Source organism: Gopherus evgoodei, chromosome 1 (genome assembly GCF_007399415.2).
Source record: "Gopherus evgoodei ecotype Sinaloan lineage chromosome 1, rGopEvg1_v1.p, whole genome shotgun sequence".
Lineage (NCBI taxonomy): Eukaryota > Metazoa > Chordata > Testudines > Testudinidae > Gopherus > Gopherus evgoodei.
In genome coordinates, this window is record NC_044322.1 from 338,826,427 (window position 1) to 338,845,716 (window position 19,290).

The 19,290-nt window shown below is 41.1% G+C and overlaps 1 protein-coding gene across 3 annotated transcripts; it reads right to left on the bottom strand.

The window, feature by feature from the left end:
* Positions 1 to 1,785: 1,785 nt before the first annotated feature.
* On the bottom strand, positions 1,786 to 17,467 carry CBLL1 (Cbl proto-oncogene like 1). Of its 3 annotated transcripts, XM_030543826.1 has the most exons (7): positions 12,218 to 12,989; positions 12,055 to 12,086; positions 10,780 to 10,947; positions 10,273 to 10,373; positions 9,907 to 9,990; positions 7,829 to 7,902; positions 1,786 to 6,438 (listed from the first exon to the last, which is right to left on the bottom strand). In XM_030543826.1, the coding sequence occupies exons 3-7, from the start codon at positions 10,817 to 10,819 to the stop codon at positions 5,397 to 5,399; spliced, it is 1,341 nt and encodes a 446-aa protein (XP_030399686.1). In that variant the 5' UTR covers positions 10,820 to 10,947; positions 12,055 to 12,086; positions 12,218 to 12,989; the 3' UTR covers positions 1,786 to 5,396. The 3 variants fall into 3 exon arrangements, with proteins under 3 accessions (XP_030399686.1, XP_030398932.1, XP_030398468.1); XM_030543072.1 differs by lacking the exons at positions 12,055 to 12,086; positions 12,218 to 12,989 and adding an exon at positions 17,373 to 17,467 and having other exon boundaries at positions 10,273 to 10,370; XM_030542608.1 differs by lacking the exons at positions 12,055 to 12,086; positions 12,218 to 12,989 and adding an exon at positions 17,373 to 17,467.
* Between the last annotated feature and the right edge of the window lie 1,823 nt (positions 17,468 to 19,290).

Here is a 19,290-nt window from a genome sequence, read left to right on the forward strand (position 1 = left end):
ATGCCCCTCTGCCATGTACATTGGCCAAACCGGACAGTCTCTCTGCAAAAGAATAAATGGACACAAGTCAGACATCAGGAATGGTAACACACAAAAGCCAAAAGGAGAACACTTCAATCTCCCTGGTAGTCTATAACAACTCTCACTCTTCAACAAAAACACCTAAAGTCTGTATTTGAAAAGAGAAACTGCAGAACTCAAATTCATTTGCAAATTTAACACCATTAATTTGGGCTTGAATAGGGACTGGGAGTGGCTGGCTCACTACAAAAGCAACTTTCCTTCTCTTGGTATTGACACCTCCCCATCAATTATTGGGAGTGGACTACATTCAACCTGATTGAATCGGCCCTGTCAACACTGGTTCTCCACTTGTAAGGTAGTTCCCTTCTCTTCATGTGTCAGTATAATGCCTGCATCTGTAATTTGTACTCCATGCATCTGAAGTGGTTTTTTACCCTCAAAAGCTTATGCCCAAATAAATTAGTCTTTAAGGTGCCACCTGACTCCTCGTCATTTTTGCCGATACTGAGAGTATGAAAGTGCTTAGCAAAACTGGGCTCCAATCCATGTTGATGCTATTAGCATAAAACCAAACAAATAAAACTACATTCAGAATGGAATTAATACCCATGAGTTTTGGGGAGGTAGTAAGATACAATTCACAATTTCCAAAGCTGTGTTTTTGGTGACTAACTTATTATTTTAAGAACAAAATTGGAGCACTAAGCCCCACAATTTTCATTTATTGTTCCCAAATAATCAAAGCTAATGCATTATTTCAACCCCCAATTTTGCTATAAACAAAATAGCCTAAAAGCACAAAATGTACATAATTTACCTGCAAAATCAGTTCAGTGTAACATTAGACAGATGATTAATACCAACGGAGCAAGAATTGTTTTAACCCCTAGAATAACTAAAACTGCCAAAATAGAAATGCAATTCATATAACCCTTTAATTTCCTAATCTGACACAGAGATCAAATAAAAATGAACACAAGTCTTGCACAGTACATTGTCAGGAAAAATGCAGTGTACAATGTAATACATTTAGAAACTTGGAAGTTCAGATCATATTTCCCATGCATTAGATACTCATTTGAGATTATACTCCATTGCTCTTCCTTTGATGGGACATTGTACCTATTCTGCCATCAAGATGTGTTCAAAGTGAAAGAAAGAGACAGCTAAACAACTTACTTGAGAATTAGCACAAAACCAGACACAATCCACGAATTTAGAATTTACTCACGGATATAAGTAAATATAGAAAGTTAACTAGATACAAAACAAATATTGCTGAATTTGCGCTTTGGAAGGACTGGAAGTATGCACCAGAGAACAGAAACACAGTTTCCCGTGTTGCTACATTTGTAAATAATCAAGTAATGCAAAACAAATCACTAGTACTTCCTCTTCCACATTTGTCAGAATGAACTTATCACCCCTAAAAGCAATATAAAATGAAAGATGCAGAAATACTGTGTATCGGATTGGTCTCTGCCATAGTTAAAAAAATTCCTGAGTCAGTTATAACAGTGGCAAATCACATTTTTTTTTTAAAAAAGAAAACAACTTTATAACATACATGCACAGAGTGAGCTTTAGAGCATACACCCTAACTAAGAGTGAAGAACTCACTCATACATTCAGCCTGATTCTGTGCTATTGCCACAAATCCTTCAGGCAAATAGAACACACAATTATAAGAAGGGGTTAAGATTTTCAAAGCTGACTAAAGGAAGCGGGTCCAATCACTCAGACAGTTCAAAATATCACCCCAAACCTTTTACCAATTAAAAGGATTTATCTGAGCCATTTAACGGTTTGGAAGTCTCATTCTCCTCAGTCTAAATGACTGGCACACTAGCACTTCTATTTGCCTATATGTAATTAGAGTTTCAGAATGGCTAATAAATGTATAATATAGTCAAAAGTTTTATTGAAAACATGGAGCTATTTTTGAATGGCAGCAACATATTGTGAATGAATGGAGCACATACGATCTTATGGGCCATTTGTTATTCAGAATCAAACTAAACCATTAATCACCTCGATAATGGTATCTTCACAAGGAAACAGTACCTATTTCATTCGAGCCAAGAATCTCAAGAATTCACAGGGTAAGACGCACTCGTCACTATGACTTTGACTGTGAAGTGTACCATGTACACAAGTTTTTATTGACAACTGGCACTTCTGAGTTTAGAATTGGAAGCAACAGTTTTTCTGGAAAGTTCCTTTGAGTAACCCTGGGCTCCCACCACAGCAATTAAACTGCAAATCTGTTTCTTCTGGAAAGATGTAAAAATGCTGGTCTCAGTTCTTTTCCGTTACATTGGTGTACTCATGATTTACATGGGTGTAAATACATGAGCAGATTTTGGCCAAGCACTCACTTGAGGAACACACAAGGGGTGTTGTGTAAGAATGATTTCTGCTTACGTGAGGGCCATTTACTGAAAAATGCCGCCGCCAGCATAAAGACCTAGATTCCACTTCCATTATTCAAAGGAAAGACTCACTGATGTAACCCTAAGCTCTGAAATGCCAGTTTTCTTGACTTTTAAAAGGAAGTACATTTCATATTTTATTCAAGGTGATGTGCTTGTGAGCAGCCCTTAAATAGTCAATAAAACAGCCTGACCACTGTAATAGCAATCAACAAGGAAAACAAGTCAGTATGGTACAAATCCATGGTCTTAAGGCTAAAGCGTCTGTGACCCAAATCTGTATCAACTTCAATGAGCATTGAATAGGGCCCCAAAATAAATGCAATACAGATCATTCCTAAAACTAGGCCCATAATGGAAATATCAGCAAATTTTTCAATCACCTAAAGAATGCACATGGCTGCTGAACATTTGTGAAGCCCACTAAATTACAAGTTTGCCACGATTTCAATAGACAGCACATTACCTATGGTTAGTCTGTCAAAGAGAAGCAAGTGCTGAGTAAAACTGGGCTCTCTACTGAATACAAACTTTTAATAGTAACGTACTCATTAGATTTGTTACCCTTATGCATCTAGAATTGTAAATGTCAGTCTATATATAATGAAGCCTGCACTTAGAACCACCTAAGCCAATATAAATATTAAATAGTTGTCTAGTATAGGCTAGTCTTTAATAAGAGGCCAAATAAAATTCCTTAAGAAACCTTCGAAAGACGAGTGCTTCCCTAAGACAGGGGAATTACCCTATTGGATAAGTTCCTCTATGTATACAGTAAAATCTGCTTTAAGATATTAGCTTGTGAGTGATTTGATCATGAACAAAATATTCTGTAACACGAGGGTGTACCTTTAAATTACCTTACATATTTATTAACCACAAAACATCCCCTTATTGAGTCAGTCATTTTTTCCTCCTTCCCCTCACACTCAAATGGTAAAGTTTCAACTAACCGTATAATATACTAACTTGTATCTTTCTTCCTAGGACATCAAAGCATTTAACAATGGTGGGTATTGTTCCTATTTTGCAGATAGGGAAACTGAGGCAAAGAAGTCTGATTTATTTTTTTTTTTAAGTTAGTCACATTACAACTGCATAGGCAACTGGACAATTAGACACATAATAGCTATTTGTGCAAAATAAGTATTTGATTTTCAACCCACTTATGGAGTTTGCATGCACCTAAACTCAAAACTCAGGTCCTAAGTGATTTGCCCAACATCACCCAGCAAATCAATGGCAGATTCAGGAACAGAACACAAACCTAACAGAGTCCTTGCCCTGAATGCCAGACACTCATTTTATATGCAAAATTATAAAGTTTGGAATGTTCTGCCATCAGGTGCTCTGACAGGCGCAGTGCTAACAACTCATATTAGGTGAGAGGCAAAAACAGAACTTACGGAAGTAAATTAATTAAGCCTTTGAGAAAATTCCAGTAAACAGATGGTTTCCTACATTGTTTTAGAGGCACAACGTGAGACTAGATACCTAGGTCAAAAACAGATGGTTACCTCTAAACTCCCTTAATTTTTAAGAGATTTTAAAAAAAAAATGTTTATTTTTCAACACTAATGTGGCTGCAATGTAAAAAGCAAGCACTCTGCTTGGACAATGAGAGCAGTGTAAACAGTTTCACTCTCTGGCTCTCCTGCACTAACACAACTAGTGTTAAATAGGATATTTATTTCTTACACCTGTTTCCAATGGATTTAAAAAAAAAAAAAGTTTTACAAAAGCTAGATTTTGGGCCTAAAGGGACCTGACAGTGTGTCATATCTATTTAAGGCCATGGCTAAAACATATTATTAAATCCTGTAAACCATTAGCCACCTCATCAAATCTGGCAATAAAATTTGCCATGATTTATACATATGTATTTTTAATCTGCATAAGAGATGTCAGATCCCTAACTCCAGATTATCAAAGTGGAATACTTTCCTACTCTACATTAATTACCCTTTATACAGAAAAAGAAAAAACCAAGTCCCAAAAATTCATATTCCTTCATATCATGTGGTGAGTCAGTAAATGGCACCTTTTATGTGAAACCATCGATTGAGTAAATGCACAAGACATGAATTCAGCACCAGTAGGGAGTGTATGAGATCTCAAGTTAACCAGAATTTTCCAAACAAGAAGGGAGGTAAGATTTTAAAATGTTAAGACAACACGGCTTTATGTCATCACCAAAACTGTGCCTTTCATGTACCATTCACTCTGTGCTCCCAAAGTTGCCTCAAAATTTAAAAATCTGTATGAAATGCAAGATTCTGCACTTCAGATTTACAGCTCCTTAAACTTGGATCAGACTTTACTACAAACAATGTTACTGCAAAAGGTAAACTTGAATGTCTCTTACACTGCACATTTTATTATGATGCCAGATGGGAAAGTATTAGTGTCAAAACATGAAATGTTTTTTCAGTAATTGTGTCTGTGCTCAAATTCACATAAAAACCCAGCATTTTTACAACCATGTTTAAATTTAATTATTGGTCACAGGTTAACAAAAAAGTATCACAAGTAAAACTAAACATTGGACTTAACAAAAACAACAGAGTGGTACAACGGGTGTTCAATTTTTCAGGAAATAATATTACAAATGACCATCTTTCAGAGAGTTTAACCTCACTAGGGACACAAAATCTGTTAAAAATGTAGCTGTTATCTACTGAGCCACTTATCTTAACACTACAGTATATCTGAAGTTGGAGTCCTAAGGTCAAGGTATTAAAACAAACAAAAAAAAACCCACAACAACCAAGGGTCAAGTCCCCACAGTGTGTTAGTCACAACCATTGTATTTCTTTTGGGGGGGGGGGAGGAAGAGGAGGAGAAAGAGGGGAAAAAAGACCCCCCAAAACAGATTCATTAAAAGGCTGCTGTATATAGTTTATCCTTCCCATAGCATACTCAGTTCAAATTACATTAATATCATTGGTAGTATGGTCTATATCTGGTTTGATCTGGGTGATGTGGTCCAGGAAGTGGGGCTTGAGAAGGTGGGCCTTGCATTCTTGGGGGTGGAGGAGGCCCTCTTGGAGCTGGCCACATCCCTGGACTCATTCCCCCAGGCTGTGTAAAAGGAGGGCTGAGAGTTCCTTGATCTTCACTGAACTGCGGCAAAGAGTTAGGATTATAGTGATGGGGAGGGGGTGCATTTACATTTACTGGTGGGCCACCATGTTGAGGAGGGGGAGGTCCTGGAGGAGGGTGATTCATATATGGTGGCATTTGGGCAATTATGTGTCCAGGGGGAGGGGTTATTGGTGGTGGAGCAGAGGTCATCGGTGGTGGTGGAGCTTGGCTATAAACCATATGAGGAGTACCTGCTCCCTGGGGAGGATGTTGCATTGGATGGCTTATTGGTGGTGGTGGTGGCGGGGGTGGTGCATAATGTTGCTGTGGAGGCATAATATGATGAGGATGGGATACCACTGGTTGACCCTGATATTCAGGATGATGATGAGCAGGTGCTGGGGCTGGCGGAGGTGGTTCTCGAGCACCTGAATTTGAATCATCCTGAATAGGGACAGTTATTAAATTGCTGTGTTTTCTTGTGGAAATACGAAACGTATCCTGACTGACCGAGCGTGGTGGTGGTGGAGCCATTGACATCTCTGCTGGGGGTGCACGAATGTCCTCGTGCGGTTGGTTGTAATGCTCGTGTTGCACATGCTGTAAAGGAGGTGGTGGCATCATGAGGTGCTGCTTTGGTGGAATATGGCTCATATGATGCTTATCAGGTGGCATTATGAAACGCTCAGGAATTTCAGCAGGAGGCGGGGCAATAGGAGGATGAACAGGTTCAAGTGAAGGACGGGTAACAGGTTTTCCAGCTCTCATATGACGATGGTTGATGTGAGCCTGTAAGTCTCTCTGAGACAAATATGTTCTCTTGCACCCTTGAACAATGCTACACATGAAGAGAGACCCTCGCACGCACTGCTCAATTCGCTGCACAGGATCATTACAGCTAAATTAGAAAAAAAGATTGGTTTATCATCATCACCAACAGCTCTGAATCTAGAAATATTTACACTAAACGATCATTCCACAATTCTACATATTAGAAATGGCATTTCTTAGTGCCAACACAACATGAAAGGCTTGTATTTTCTTAATTCAAATTTAATAACAATATTTCAAAATTAGACATTCTCCTATAGAAGCACAGTTACAAAGTACATCAACATTTCCTGAGGAGGAGTTTAAAAATTACATCCCATAATCTGTATCATAATCCAAGATGTGTCAAACAGCACAAAAGAGAAGGAGTTCTTGAGATTAGGGACACAATTAGGGTACACAATTAGTAAGTGGAGTCTTAATTACTAGTGAACTGTTATTTGCTTTATTGCAGGTAATAAGGGGAAGACTGAACACATATGTCAACAACTTATTTTAATATCTTCTATTTACCATTTAAATTAGAGCTGTCACAGTTAATTTACACAATTAACTCAAAAAAATTGCAATTAATTGCAGTTTTAATTGCACTGTTAAACAATAGAATACCAATTGAAAGTTATCAAATATTTTTCTACATTTTCAGATATATTGATTTCAATTACAACAGTATACAAAATTGACAGTGCTCACTTTATATTATTTTTATTGCCATTTTTACAGTGTTAATATTTGTAAACAAAAGAAATGGTATTTTTCAATTCACCTCATACAAGTACTGTAGTGCACTCTCTTTATTGTGTAAGTGCAACTTACAAATTTTTTTCATTTGTTTGTTTGTTATATAACTGCACTCAAAACCAAAACAATATAAAACTTCAGAGCCTACAAGAAGTAGGACTGAGTGGACTTGTAGTTTTACATTTTTTTTAAATGCAGGGTTTTTTGTATTTAATTCTACATTTGTAAGTTCAACTTTCATGATAAAGAGACTGCACTACTGTACCTGTATTAGCTGAATGAAAAATTCAATTTTCTACAGTGCTAATATTTGTAATAAAAAATAATGTAAAATGAGCACTGTATACTTTATATTCTGTGTTGTAACTGAAATCAGTATTTTTGTGTTTTCTACTTTTTCAAATATTTAAATAAATGGTATTCTATTTTTTTAATTGTGAGATTAATCGTGATTTTTTTTTGTTTGTTTTAACTGCTTGACAGCCCTAATTTAAACATCAACAGTTAAATTGAATCTCTCAGTACCTGGATGACAATGTATTGTCAAACTACAACCCCTCTAGTGCAGCAAAAGCATTCTTTGCTTCTTCCTATTGAGCTGTTTTTCCACCAAACAAAAATTATGTACATTAACTAAGACTTGTGAGAATAAGCAGTTTAAATTATTCTAGTATATTCTCCCTTTTTAACAAACAAACAATCACTAGTGAACTTACCCTGGGCACATCTTATCACCCTTCTTCTCATGTAATATAGCACAGTCATAGCAGAAAACATGCTTGCAAGGTATCTAGAGACATACAAACAATCACTTCATTAAACCATTATGTGTAAACCAGTATGTCATTTATAGAATGTATTTTTAAATAAGTTTTGATACATTCCTCCCTCATGAACATGCTCTCTCATTCTGTATCTTCCTGAAAATAAAATTCTGACATTTAAGCTGTCTGAAATGCATGCTGGGAAATGGACAAGATACAGCTACATGTAACAAAATATGCAGTACCTTTGATGGAACGCTTTCAAAAATAGCTTGAAAAAGGTAAATTCTATTAAAAAGAAAAATGCAAAACATATAGGCAAAACTTTAAATAAAAGAATGCACATGCACCACAAGCTCTTCCTATAGCAGCGAGGCAAGCCTTTTATGGAAACTACAGGCGTATATTTCAGCTGTCCCTGCTACTGGGACTTAGTAACACCAGTACTTCATGCTTTAGCAGCTGGCATTCTAGACTTCCCCTCGCTAATCAGTCCTTTTAGCAGGACTCAGTGCACTGCTTCTGCCAATCTCCCATGTAACTGTGCATACATTAACTTGGATGGAGCTTGCACTTCTCCAAATCAAGTTGAAAGTTTCCATCCTGGCAGTTGGAATAGTTCAAGTTCTGTGACAGGTCAGCGAAGGCACAACTGAACAGGACACAGTGGCTTTAACAGCTAGTGCCCAAGGTCCATGTCTCGCTAACTGGTACAGTTCTCCAAATAGACTGGTATTCACCCATGTTTTAAAATAAAGAAGAGACTACACAGCAGAGTTTGATTCACATGGCAGCCTGTAAAGTTCCTAACTGGCAGATCTGAGCCTTGGCATTTAAACTGAGACTTCCATCTGTACTACAACTATAAATGACTCAAGGAATCAAGTTACCACATTGTTCTTCCCAAGCTAGTAAAAACATGGTTCAAAGATGTAGCGCAGGTGTGTTTTTAATTGTTCCCACAGTCAAATTAAAATCTAGACAATCCAATTACATTAGAGACATAGGGCTAGTCTGCACAATTTTTAAATAGTCAAAGGCCAAAGTGGTGTAACAATTCCTCTTGACTTGGTCATAACCATAGTATAGGTAAGACCTAATGAATCAAAACTACATTCCTGAAATGCTTTTCAACACGCCACAGATGCTACAAGAAGCAGGTGAGTAAGAGGAAAGATTACAACTTAACGCAACACAAATGATTCACTGTCTATAAAATTTAAAATATAAAATTAAAAAAATGCACCCATGAGCATCTTAATAATAAAGGTTGGTTGTCCTGTATTAGAACGATAAAGATTAGTGACTCAAAATGCAATGCTAATTTTTAAAAAATTAAGCCACTAAGTCAGATCCCTCAGCATCTATTAACCTGTAGTCAATATTTTAAAGTTTATACTTTGCATTCTGTTATTTCACTGTTTTAAAGGGGCACAGAAATTATTGTCTAGTATTTACTAACTCAGTTAGAAGTCTTCAAGTAAGATATAATGCTTAGCTTAAAAAAAGAAGTTGCTTTAAAGCTAAATGGGCCTATTCTGCTTCCGCTGAAGTCAACAGGTATTTTTAAATTGACTACAATGGCAGCAGAATCAAGAACCATGTCAGCCATTTTTCCAAAGCTATTCTATCCCTTAATTAAGCAGCAGAAGATATCTGCAACAAGAACAGTTGGGAGTTCTTGTACAACTGAGGCCTTGGTTTTATACTGAGATGCATTGGGATATACCCTTTTGCTCATGCAGAGCCCCCTTGAAGTCAGTGAGCTCTGCATGGGACAGATATACATCTGTGTGCATCTCAATGCAAGATCGGGCCTAACTTTATAATAATTCTACTTTGTGGGAAGCTGACACTCCCATTTTAAAAAAAAAAAAAAAAAGTTAAGTAGCTGTCATGCATGATGTTACACTTTCACCAGCTAACTACCCATATGCAAATGGCAGATCTTAGAACTTTTCCAAAAACACGTATAGACTTCATGTTAGTTCACAGTAGGGTAGCTTTTCCATCACTACAGCTCTACTCACCATGCGCCCATACAATTTGATAGGCAATCCACACTTGTCACAGAAATGGACTGGAGTATCATCCTTTTCTCCGAGCAAGTTTATCTGTCAAAATAGCATTCATTAGGATTCTCTATTTCATTAGGTTATTACCAATATGCTTGAAAGTTCGTGAATATTTAATAAGGAATAGAGAACTACATACAATCTGAGAAACACAGCACAGAATATATTTTCAAGAAGTCAAAAAGCAGTGGTAGTGTTTATTTTTTATTGGATTTCTCTAAAGATAAGTAGGATGCTCTGCACTCTAAGAATAGTAAGAATTAACTGACACCCCATGATTTCAAATGTAATGTATAGTATCAGAACTATTCATGAGTGTACCTTAAAGTCCCAAAATATGTGTCCAGGGAATCTTCTTTGATTCCCAAACATGTCAGCTCCTTTGCACTCATACCGCTCCTCTTCATTATAATCAAATTCTTCTGGGGGAAAATGGGAGGGGAGAAATAAATAAGAAACAAAAACCACTTCTAGTACATACCATAATTTTTCTAATTGACCCAAGTTGCTATTAAAAACACATGTAATTCTACATTACAATCATCAAGAAATGCTACAGCATTTCCAATGTCTGCAGCCTGGCTTAAATCCATTCTGCAAGGAAAAGTAACAGAAATAGTGCTCCGCTCTGAAGACAGAGACCATTTATTTTTTTATACTGCAGCAGCACCTAGAGGCCTCTATCAGGTATTCTTCTAAGTTTGGACAGCATCTAACGTGCTACTTCTACAATACTGAATAGGGCCCCCCTGAGTACCACTGCAGAATCAATAATAATACATTAATACCCTTTCTTTCTATGGCATTAAACTATTTAAATTAGTTTACCTTCATCACCAGCCTGTGCCTTTGAAGGCATCCTGTTCATAATTCTTGGAGCACGTGGTGCAGGTTTGGTTTTGTTGGGCTGTTTGGAGATGAGCTTTATAGGGATTCGTCTGCGAACATCCAGACCACCCAACGATCCAGAACTATTAGTGCCTTGCAAATCGTTGTCTGTACAAGAGAAAAATGTGTGTTTACTGTCATTTTCTACTTATTTTATACATTAGTTTCTGAAAGATTAGATATTAGCAGAGACATTTTAAGGAAACCACTGATTTTATTAAAGCTAGTTTCAGATTTCATTTACTCTACCAGAATTTACTTGTTTGAAAAAAAAAATCTTAATCTACTGCTCACATGGTGCCTTCAAACTGTCAGGTCATGCCAACGGTATTGGTCAAATGCAATTATGCAGTAATATGAGATTTATAATGAAGTCAGTTTAGGACTGAATCAGTCTCTCTCAAACTGTAACTTCTTTGTGGCAGAGACTGTCTTTTTATTGTGTGTTTGTACAGTATCTTGCACAGTGGTACCCTAATTCATGATTAGGGCTTCTTGGAATAACCACTGTACAACTAATGAACAACAAGGATCTTCCCTCAGGAATGGTTTGGTATATGCTGTTTGCAAGGGAAACCAAAAGACAAACATATTCTGTTTATGATCTTGGGCAAGATAATAGAACAGCTGAGATGGGGCTCGATTAATAAAGAATTAAAGAAGGGTACTATTATTAATGCAAATCAACCACCATTTACAGAAAATAGACCTTATCAAACTAACTTGGTATCTTTTATTTATGAGATTACAAATTTGGTTAATAAAAGGTAATAGTGTTGATGTAATATACTTAAGACTTCTGTAAAGCATTTCACTTGGTATCACATGACATTTTGATTAAAATCTAGACCAATATAAAATTAACATGGTACATATTAAATGGATTAAAACGGATAGGCCTCAAAATGTAACTGTAAATGGGGAAATCGCCATTGAGCATGTGTGTTTCTAGAGTACAGTCCCACAGAGACTGGCTCTTGGCCCTATGATATTTAACATTTTTATCAATGACCTGAAAGAAAATAAAATCATCACTGATAAAGTTTGCAGATGACACAAAAATTGGGGGAATGGTAAATAATAAAGAGGGTGGATCACTGATTCAGAGCAATGTGGATCGCTTGGTAAGGAGGGCACAAGCAAACAATATGTGTTTTAATATGGCTAAAGGTAAATGTATACACCTAGGAACAAAAAAATGTAGGTCATACTTACAGAATGGGGAACTCTATCCTGGGAAGTAGTGACTGAAAAATATTTGGAGGTTATAGTGGATAATCAGCTGAATGTGAACTCCCAATGTGATGCTGTGGCCAAAAGAACTAATGTGATCCTGGGATGCATAAACAGGGGAATCTTGAGTAGGAGGCTGTTTTACCTCACTGTATTTGGTGCTGGTTAAACTGCTCCTGGAATACTGTGTCCATTTCTGGTGCCCACAATTCAAGAAGGATGTTGATAAATTGGAGAGGGTTCAGAGAAGAGGCATGAGAACCATTACAGGATTAGAAAAAATGCCTTATAGTGACAGACACAAAGAGCTCATCTATTTAGTATAACAAAAAGAAGGTTAAGGGCTGACAATTACAATATCTACATAGAAAGAATATTTAATAAGGGGCTCTTCATTCTAGCAGGAATGGTATAATACGATCCAATAGGTAGAAGATGAAGCTAGACCAGTGGTCACCAAACAGTTGATTGCGATCGACTGGTCGATCCTAGAAGATCTCTGGTGGTGCAGCAGGGCTGCTGCTAAGCCAGGCTCCGTACCTGCCCCGGCCCCATGTCACTCCCAGAAGTGGCCAGTGCGTCCTGTGGTTCTGGGGGGAAGGGTCACCCTCCACATGCTGCTCCTGCCTGCAAGCATCGCTCCTGCAGCTCCCATTAGCCGGGAACAGGGACCTGCAGCTAACAGGAGCTGCAGGGGCAATGTTTGCAGAGAAGGCAGCGCACTGAGCCATGTGCCGTCCCCCCTTCCAAGGGGCTGCAGGGGCATGTTAGTCCCTTCAGGGAGCAGCGTGGGGCCGAGGCAGACAAGGAGCCTGTCTCAGCATGGCTTGCTACCTGGTGAGAGGCTGCACCTCAACCCCCAGCCCTGAGCCACCACCCTGAACTCCTTCCTGCACCCCTAACCCAAGCCCTGAGCCCCGTCCCAGAGTGCCCTTTACTCCCTCCTCCACCCCAACACTCTTCCCCAGCCTGGAACCCCTTCCTGCACCCAAACTCACTCCCAGAGCCCACACGCCGCATCCCCTCCTACATCCCAACCCCAGGCTCAGCCCAGAGCCCCTAGCCACATTGCGAACTCCTCAGCCCCAGCTTAGACCCTGCATCCCCTCTAAAACCCCTACCCCAGCCTGGTGACAGTGAGTGAGGGTGGGGGAGAGTGAGTGACAAGCGAGGGAGGTGGAGTGAGTGGGGCAGGACCTTGGGGGAAGGGGCCAGGCAGATCCTAGGTTGCCCTTAAAATCAAAAAGTGATCTTGGGCATAAAAAGGTTGGAGACCACCAAGCTAGACAAATCCAGACTGGAAATAAGGCATACATTATTTGAGTGAGGGTAATTAACCATGGGAATAATTCACTACAGTCATGGTGTATTCTCCATCACTGACAATTTCCAGATGAAGATGGGATGTTTTACTGAAAGATATGATCTGAGAATTATTTTGAGGAAGTTATATGGCCTGTGCTATAAAGGAGCTCAGACTTGAGGACCAGAGTGATCCTTTTTGGCCTTGGACTCTATAACATCTTATTTAATACATCACTGGAACATCAGTGACCAAATATACCAAACAGAGAACTACCAAGGCTTTACCAGCACATCTGATAACATATATATGTACAATTAAAAGCTAATCCTCCTACACACATAGGAACGGCCATACTGGGTCAGACCAAAGGCCCATCTAGCCCAGTATCTTGTCTTCCAACAGTGGCCAATGCCAGGTTCCCCAGAGGGAATGAACAGAACACATAATCATCTAGTTTTCCATCCCCTGTTGCCCATTCTCATCTTCTGGCAAACAGAGACTAGGGACACCATCCCTACCCAACCTGGCTAATAGCCACTGATGGACCTATTCTCCATGAACTTATCTAGTTCTTTTTTGAACCCTGTTATAGTCTTGGCCTCCACACACACACAGAGCTCTTAAGAGCTGTTTTAAACCTTAAATCTTTGGTGCAAGGGACGCAAGAGACACCTTGACACATGCCAATTCCCAAAACAATGGGCAAGGACAATGTCTAGGCAATAAACAGGGTCCTCATTACATGAAAATATTATGCATCTGTATTTTGCTGTAGCACCTACAAACCCTAGTGATGGATCTGAACCCCATTGTGCTAGGTGCTGTACAAACACAGAAAGACAGTCCCTGCCCCCAGCAGTTTACAATCTAAGTATAATACTTAAGTATAAGACAAGAGAAAAATATGGAGGAGTACAAAGTAGTAATGAGAGACAGATGCAGTTTGGACTAGTGCATCACATAGGCAATATAATCAAGCTTGTGGATGTTCCTCATATTAGGAAATCGTGAATCCTTTTATAATAAAGCATATGATGCTGCTCATATGCATTCCTGGGCAGCCAACTTAAAGGAACACTGCAATTTCAGTGCAGAGGTCAACAGGGGGAGCAATTTTGAGTTGCATGCTGAGGCACTGCAAAAAAGCTGATAGTCCCTGTCTGCAGAAAACTGATGTGTCTGCACACATGGAATAGAGAGATTAGATATACATTTTAGGCCATCCAGTCCATCTCATTGCTAGTGTAGATACATACAAGAAAAAGTTACATTCTGCTACTTCAAGATCAAAACCTTCTGAGAAAAGTAACAAACATGATTACGGGGCTTAATTTGGCATTGAGTAATTGAAAGAGGTATTATTTTTCAAGAGAAGAATAAAAATCAAGCATGTATCAGTATGGCTAAACAGGAGAAAAAGTAAGAACTGTTTAGAATGGTAGAGAATGTATTTATAATCAAGAGTAATGGGATGATACCACAAGTTAAGTCCCCTCTATCTGAAAACCTAGCTAGTGTATGAAATACAGTATTCCAGATTAAAAAAGCATATGTACCTCCTCTCTGTACTTGCACGTGCTTTTACACGGGAAACTCTTCTGGGCAAAATAACTCTTCTGATTATTTACCTGGCAATTTACCCCATGTGCACTAACTATGCTAACTACACAGATAACATTGCAAAGAAAAAAGAACTATAGATCAAATATTAGAAAAACTTCCTAACAGGGAGATTACTGGGGCTGTCACCATTTCCCAAACACTTGGAGGATTTAAAACTAGTCCAGATAAAACACTGAAAAAGTTACAGAAAGGAAAAAACCTATAGTGACTTCCAGGAAGTAGACAAGAGGTCGGCAACCTTTCAGCAGTGGCATGCCAAGTCTTCATTTATTCACTCTAATTTAAGGTTGTGTGCGCCAATAATGCATTTTAACATTTTTAGGTGTCTTTCTATATGTCTATAATATATAACTAAACTATTGTTATATGTAAAGTAAATAAGGTTTTTAAAATGTTTAAGCAGCTTCATTTAAAATTAAATTAAAATGCAGAGCCCCTCGGACTGGTGGCCAGGACCCGGGCAGTGTGAATGCCATTGAAAAATCAGCTCACATGCCATGTTTGGCACGCATGCCATAGGTTGCTTACCCCGAAGTACACTGACAGATCCAATATGTCTTTTCTAGCTGTTAAATTCTATGGGCCACATTTGTCTGGTGTAATTCCACTGACTTCTGAAGTCAGTGGAGTCACACCACAAATTAACACATCTCTATGAATCTCCGAGTCTCTTGTCACAGTTCTGACTCAAATAAAAACTACCAGAGCCCACTCAAATTCATGTAAGAGGAATCTTACGCTTATGAGTTTTTATAAATTTCAATTTTCAGTTGTGTTCCAACACATTTTAATTAACTGTCAGTTAGCAAACAACTGTAGCTTCTTATTTAGTCACTTGTTTCTGTACATGATGAATAAGGCTGTGAATCTTTCACAGAGATCACAGATTCTGTGACTTTCCAGGACCTCCACGACTTCCGCAGCAGCAGCGGCTGACCCGCACCAGCCTCTACTGCAGCGGCCCCAGGCAACTGATCCCAGGTGCTGCGCCAAAGCAGAAGTCCCAGAGGGGTGGCAGTGGAGCCTCAGGCTATCCTGTGGCCTGTAGGGGCAGGGTCATAGGCCGTCCCATGGCAGCGGGCCGCCCACCCCCCCACTTTTACTCAGGAGAGGCAGCGGGGCCACATGTCACCCGCTCTTCCCAGGAGTAGCAGCATCAGCAGGGCTCTGGGCTGCCACCCACCCCCAGATGCACTGCCCCTGCACTCCAGCAGGTTTGAGTCAATTAACAGTATTTTTAGTAAAAGTTACGTACAGGTCACTTGCTATGACTTTTTGGTTATTGCCTGTGACCTGTCCATAACTTTTACTAAAAATACCTGTGATTAAATCTTAGCCTTAGTGATGAACTCTAGGCTACATTCAAAGTAATCCCCAAACCCAAGCTATATACAGGAGTTACAAAAGGTGTGCATCCAAGGAGGATTTGCAGCAACCAGGTAAAGAACAGTGTTCAATTCAGGTATTTCTATGCCAGAAACTTTGAGGACATCAACATAGCATGCTGCAAGCAGAATACGAAAATAAAGTTTTAACCAATGCCATTACGATAAATTTTAGAAAAATCTTGATATTTTACTACTCAAAACCTTGATTTTTAAATGCTCCTCTCAGGCCCACACATCCAGTAAAATGCATGGAATATGCTGCCAAAGGAGCAGCATAGTACACTGCATATTTGAACCTGCAACCTTTATATTAATCTGCAATCCCTACTGACTTGCCTGCTTCTTAGACCAACGGATGAGAACCAGTTACAAAAAACACAGCACGTTATACAAACAGTCCATACTCATAGCATAGCAGATATAGCCAGGTGTTTCCCATTCTCTGCTAACTACACACCAACAGCCAGAGTCCCTTGCTAAGTTAGTACAAGGTGGACCGATCCTTCAGCCCGAAATGAAGGACCTCGGCCACTGCTCTGGCAGTGACGTCTGGGCGAGTTCTGCTGCGGGACCCCCCGTCCCTACCCCAGCTCATGGCTACGCGGGCGGCGGAGGGGGCCGCACAAACCACACGGCACCTAGTCTCACAGCCTGGGGCTGCGCCCACGTCACTGCCCCCCCGGGCCGACAGTCACAGCGGCCTTGGGATCGGCGCCTGCTCCGCGGAGGGGCCCGGTGAGACTCGAGCCCGCTGTCGGGGTGGGGACTGGGGGGCGCGAGGGCTGCGAGGCCCGGCCGAGTCCCCTCCACCCCACACCCTGAGCCGGCGGCGCTGGGGTCCAGCCCGCGCTAGGCCCCGGGCGCCAGGCCGCTCCCCGGGCGCTCGCCCCATGGGGGTCTGCCCGTGGCCGGCCGGACCGCGCAGTGCCCCGGGGCGGGCCCGCCCGGGTATAAATGCGGCTCCCTCCCTCTCCCCTCCTCACCATTGTGGTCCATGATTCGGCGCGGGGCACTGTGGGAGCGGAAGCCAATGCGCCGGAAGGGCGGGGCCGGAAGCACCTGGACAGCGGAAGCGGAAGCGGTCCTATCGGAGCGGGGGTCTGGCAAAAGGAGAACCGACCTGAGCCGCGCGTGCCCGGGCAGAACGAATAAGTCCCGTGTAAACTACAGCTCCCAGTGTGCATTGCGGCCGGACCGGGGACTGTAGTTCCCAGCATGCTTTGCGGGAGCCACGGCCATGTTGGGACGTTTACTCTTCGTTGAAGGCCTGTCTTGGCCCGTGGCATGCCGGGAGTTGGAGTCCCACCGTGAATTGCTCTCCGCGGCGGCAGCGGGGCGGGGCGGGGCGGGGCGGGCTGGTGTGGGAGCCCGCGGCGCGTCCCACAAGGGCCCCGCCCGGCCGGGTGCGAGCCCTTCGGGGTCCCTCCAGTGGCTCTTTCGGGCTTTTGTCCGCAGCTGCGTGATCTAGATGCGGACTCTGGGCTCTGACTCAGTGAGGAGAGTCTCCCCGTATCGCGCGGCTCCGGCAGCTGGTGCATTATGGAAAACACCAAAGGTCGCGGGCCTGGCAGTGAGTGAGCAACATGCCCCCGAGGCTCACAGGCAGCGCGTCCCCAGGCTCCAACTCTGCTGTCTGAACCAAGCCCGGCCTGAGGGGTCCTGTAGCTCTTCTCTGACCTCGCTGGGGTTTGTCAGGATCTTTGTGGTGCACACACAAAGGTATTTCCTTTGCAGGAGTCACCTAAGGGAATGTCACCAGCGACCTTAGATATGTACAAAAAGAACAGGAGTACTTGTGGCACCTTAGAGCCTAACATTTATTTCAGTATAAGCTTTCACGGGCTACAGCTCACTTCTTCGGATGTATGGAGTGGAACACACAGACAGAAGATATTTATACATAGAGAGAACATGAAAAGGTGGAAATAGCCATGCCAACTGTAAGAGGCTAATCAGTTGAGATGAGCTATCATCAGCAGAGGAAAGAAGGAGAACTTTACATGGACGGTTGGTTTACCTGCAGTGTCTGCAGGTTCGGCCAATCGCAACTCCCACTGGCTGCGGTTCGCTGTTCCAGGCCAATGGGGTCTGTGGGAAGCGGCACAGATCTGCCGAACCTGCAGATGCTGCAGGTAAACAAACTGTCCCAGCCTGCCAGCGGATTTTCCTGACAGGCCACTGTCAAAGGTTGCTGATCCCTGCTCTGGGACCTCTTGTAATTTTTCTCTGACCCTAACTTATATTTGCAATATCTAACTTGGTATAGAAATTCAGTAAAATACAGTCATTTGTCCAGGCTTTACCCTTATGGTTAGTAGGCAGGATGTGGAGCTTTCAAAAGGCCTCTGCAGACATAACAGGAGCAATGAGTTCTTGCAAGTGCAGGGGAGGACAAAGAAGGGAGCACTTATTTCTCTCTTAAGAGCCATGGGAACCATGGGCGGCAGGTGAACTGCGGGCTCAGGGAGGCTAGCCTCTGGCCCGGTCCTTCTGCCTGAGACCCTTCATGATGTCTATTGTTGCTCTTCTTAAGAGCTTGGATGGGTGTATTCAATTAAGAATGTAATAGAAACCCATGAGAACATTCTTATCTGGACAACTGTAAATATACTGTGCCAGTAAACTCAAAACACATACAAAGATGACTCAGATAATAAGTGTACCTGCAGCCCATGACTGTGAATAATTGTCCTATACTCCCATTCTGCATTAATTCATCTTGGATTTTAAAAAATCATATTTTACAAGGAAAATGTATTTTTAAATATCTTTGTATTTTATTATTACTTTTCTTAAATGCTCAGGCAGCAAAAGTGAGAGACAGAGCCAAACCAAAATACTGGATACAAAGCCATTTACATTTGAGGAAAGATTTAATCAGGATTCAAACTTCAGAGTGAC